Source organism: Adiantum capillus-veneris, chromosome 2 (genome assembly GCF_014529385.1).
Source record: "Adiantum capillus-veneris isolate H3 chromosome 2, ASM1452938v2, whole genome shotgun sequence".
Classification (NCBI taxonomy): Eukaryota; Viridiplantae; Streptophyta; class Polypodiopsida; order Polypodiales; family Pteridaceae; genus Adiantum; species Adiantum capillus-veneris.
In genome coordinates, this window is record NC_140932.1 from 54,940,776 (window position 1) to 54,943,511 (window position 2,736).

The following is a 2,736-nucleotide window of genomic DNA, read 5'->3' on the forward strand; positions in this document are numbered from 1 at the left end:
CACTTTTTCTCCTCCTGCAGCTCACACGAGCTTCCTTGGCCTCTTGAAATGCTACCTCATGAATTGTTCGGCTTGCGATTGTGAGTTGATGCCCCTTGACAAGGTGAGGACAAGCCCTCACCTTCCAAGCCTGAGCTTCCTTTTGCCTTTCGCTTGCATTGAAGGGCTAGGTCACCTATAAGATCCCACATTCTGTGCAAGTTGTCTTTGATCTCGTCCCCCTTTGCAACGAGCTGGCTCGGCAACCCCCCTCATGGCTCCCTCTACTGCACCAGCTCCCTCTCCCCAAGTGGCTTCTAGAGACTTCTCTCGGCCCCTCTATACGCGGCATCTACTCCTTCACTTTCTAAAAAAAACTAGCTCCTAGAGCTCTACTTTTTACCCAAAAAATCATAGGCAATCCATTGAATGCATCATTTACACCATGGAATTCTGGCTTTAGGCTAAGAAGTTGCACAATCCTTAGCATGAGCACATTTACAAACATATTCATCAAGCCTTTCAGTTCCCTTCAATAGCAACATTGCATATGCCGGACCTTGTCCCAACCTCCATGCACCTCAATCCAGGAAAAAAAAATTCTTCAGCTACTATATTTACACAACTCTGAAAAATGGGAAGATGCCCATTGTTGTGCATTGATGCATTCTAGACCAACGGATTGCTTGCCAGAAAAACGCCTAACATAGCTTGCCAACCCCCCTAGCCTGCTGGAGCATTCATGCTCGGTAGAGCAGGTTATGGAAACTAGAGCATTTCCAATCGCTTTGCTCTCCTTCAGCTACTTGACCGCTATCAGAAAAAGCTTGAGCATGCTGGCATATGTAGTGCTATCAGGTGCGACACTATCATCCTCGGAACATTCACTCTATAACGAGCCTGCTATCATTGCATTCCAGGGATAAACGTTGCATTTGGGCAAGATTCTAAAAACTTTATAAGCATCTAAGGAGCAGAAGAATCAATTTATACAATTCAACATGCCGAAGGCTAATTTTGATCCTTAAAGAATGATGAGCAAGCAAATACTAAAGCCAAACTCTAAACTCGATCAGTAATGTAGGTGTACTTCATCTGTCCCATGTGTTTTGGACCCTTCTAATACAGAAAACCATCTTTAATTTACCCTGAAACCTTCATACAACTGAATTCTCCACTCTCTCCAGTAGTGTAACTGCATCTCATCTCACCAATGCTCGTTTATCCTTTTTTTCAAGGCAGAAACCATCTTCAATCCAACATGAAAGCTTCATGAAACAAACCTACACATGGAAACTCCCCATTTCCGACAAGTACTCAATAGGGCAACTCAAATTGTGGCATTCTTCAAGACAGAAAACAACCTCATCTCCAAAGCCATGATGTGTATATCCTCCTAGAAGAGCAGTCTAAGAGCTCACATCCCATGTTGGAAGTGCATCAAAAACTTCTTGGGCGTTTGCCAGCATACCACACTTCGCATACATGTCAACCAATGTAGTTGCTAGCACTATATGCTTGTCCAGTAATCCCTAACTCTTAACCTCCGTGTGTATCTCTTCACCTGTTTCAATTGCCTGTATACTACCGTAAGCTTTTAAGATACATAAAAAATTGACAACAGTAGGTGCAATGTCCTCATCTTGCATCTCTCCAAAACAATGAACTGCTCGATCACCGAGTCCATGATCTACATAACCAATAATAAGTGCATTCCATAAGGAAGTATCCCTTGTTGGAATCTCATCAAATACCTCCTTTGCTTTTGCAATACTAAAGGTTCCAATTCAAACCCCTCGATGACAATATGCGCATGTAAGTTCAGGCCTTTGGATAACACTCCTAAATTATAACAATCTTTCAAACTACAAACAAATATCATGGCATTGAGTATCACATTTCCAAGCTGCGCTTTCTTAGAGGAGTCAAGGGCTTCCTCATTAAGACCCCCTTCTGTGTATCTTGTGATAAGTGCAGTCCACACAACCACAACTCGTACAGGCAGCATGTTAAAAACTTCTCGTGCTTCTGCCATAACACCAAATTTATTGTACATATCCGCAAGAGAACTACCAACAATAATGTCCCTTTCCATGCCCTGTTTGATGCAGTCATTATGTATGTCATGACCCTCCCTTACTGTTTGCACACTGCCACAAGCCTTCATGCAACCAGCCACTGCTAGAACATCTGGAGCATATCCATATTTCCCTTTAGAAACTTGGTGTCCCTTCAGCTGCCTCATCTCCACAAGCATGGCTTGAAGACGTGAGGACTTTCCAGATCCAACCTTGCTAGGAACCAGTACTATGCCTTTTTTTGGGACTCTAATATTGATGCACTTATGATGCTCAGGTTGAACTTCTTGAAGGCCATTGCCCCATGAAAAGCTTGCATTTTGTATGCTTATAGAATTTTTTTCTAAATGCTTCTGATCTTTTGGCTATTTGAGAATCTAGGTACAAGATTAAATTCCTCTTCGGCCTACCACCCACAAATAGATGGCCATAGTGAGATAGATAATCTTATGATACTCGATCTACTAAAGACTTATGTTATAGAAGTGGATCAATGATCACAATGGGAGAAGTACTTACCCCTTGTAGAGTATGCGTACAATAATATTGTCCATACTACTACAAGAAAAGCACCTTTTGAGATCATAGAGGGAAGACCTAAAAGTCCCTGCTACTTAAAGTACATGGGAAGATCTTTGCTGCTGATGAGTATAGCCGTTGTCAAACGTTATTATGGTAG

The 2,736-nt window shown here is 42.2% G+C and overlaps 1 protein-coding gene across 1 annotated transcript; it reads right to left on the reverse strand.

Moving 5' to 3' along the window:
- Positions 1-1,669: 1,669 nt before the first annotated feature.
- Positions 1,670-2,236, reverse strand: LOC147462814 (pentatricopeptide repeat-containing protein At2g33680-like). The gene has a single exon (XM_086494826.1). It carries the CDS (start codon positions 2,234-2,236, stop codon positions 1,670-1,672), a length of 567 nt encoding a protein of 188 aa, XP_086350952.1.
- Positions 2,237-2,736: the final 500 nt, after the last annotated feature.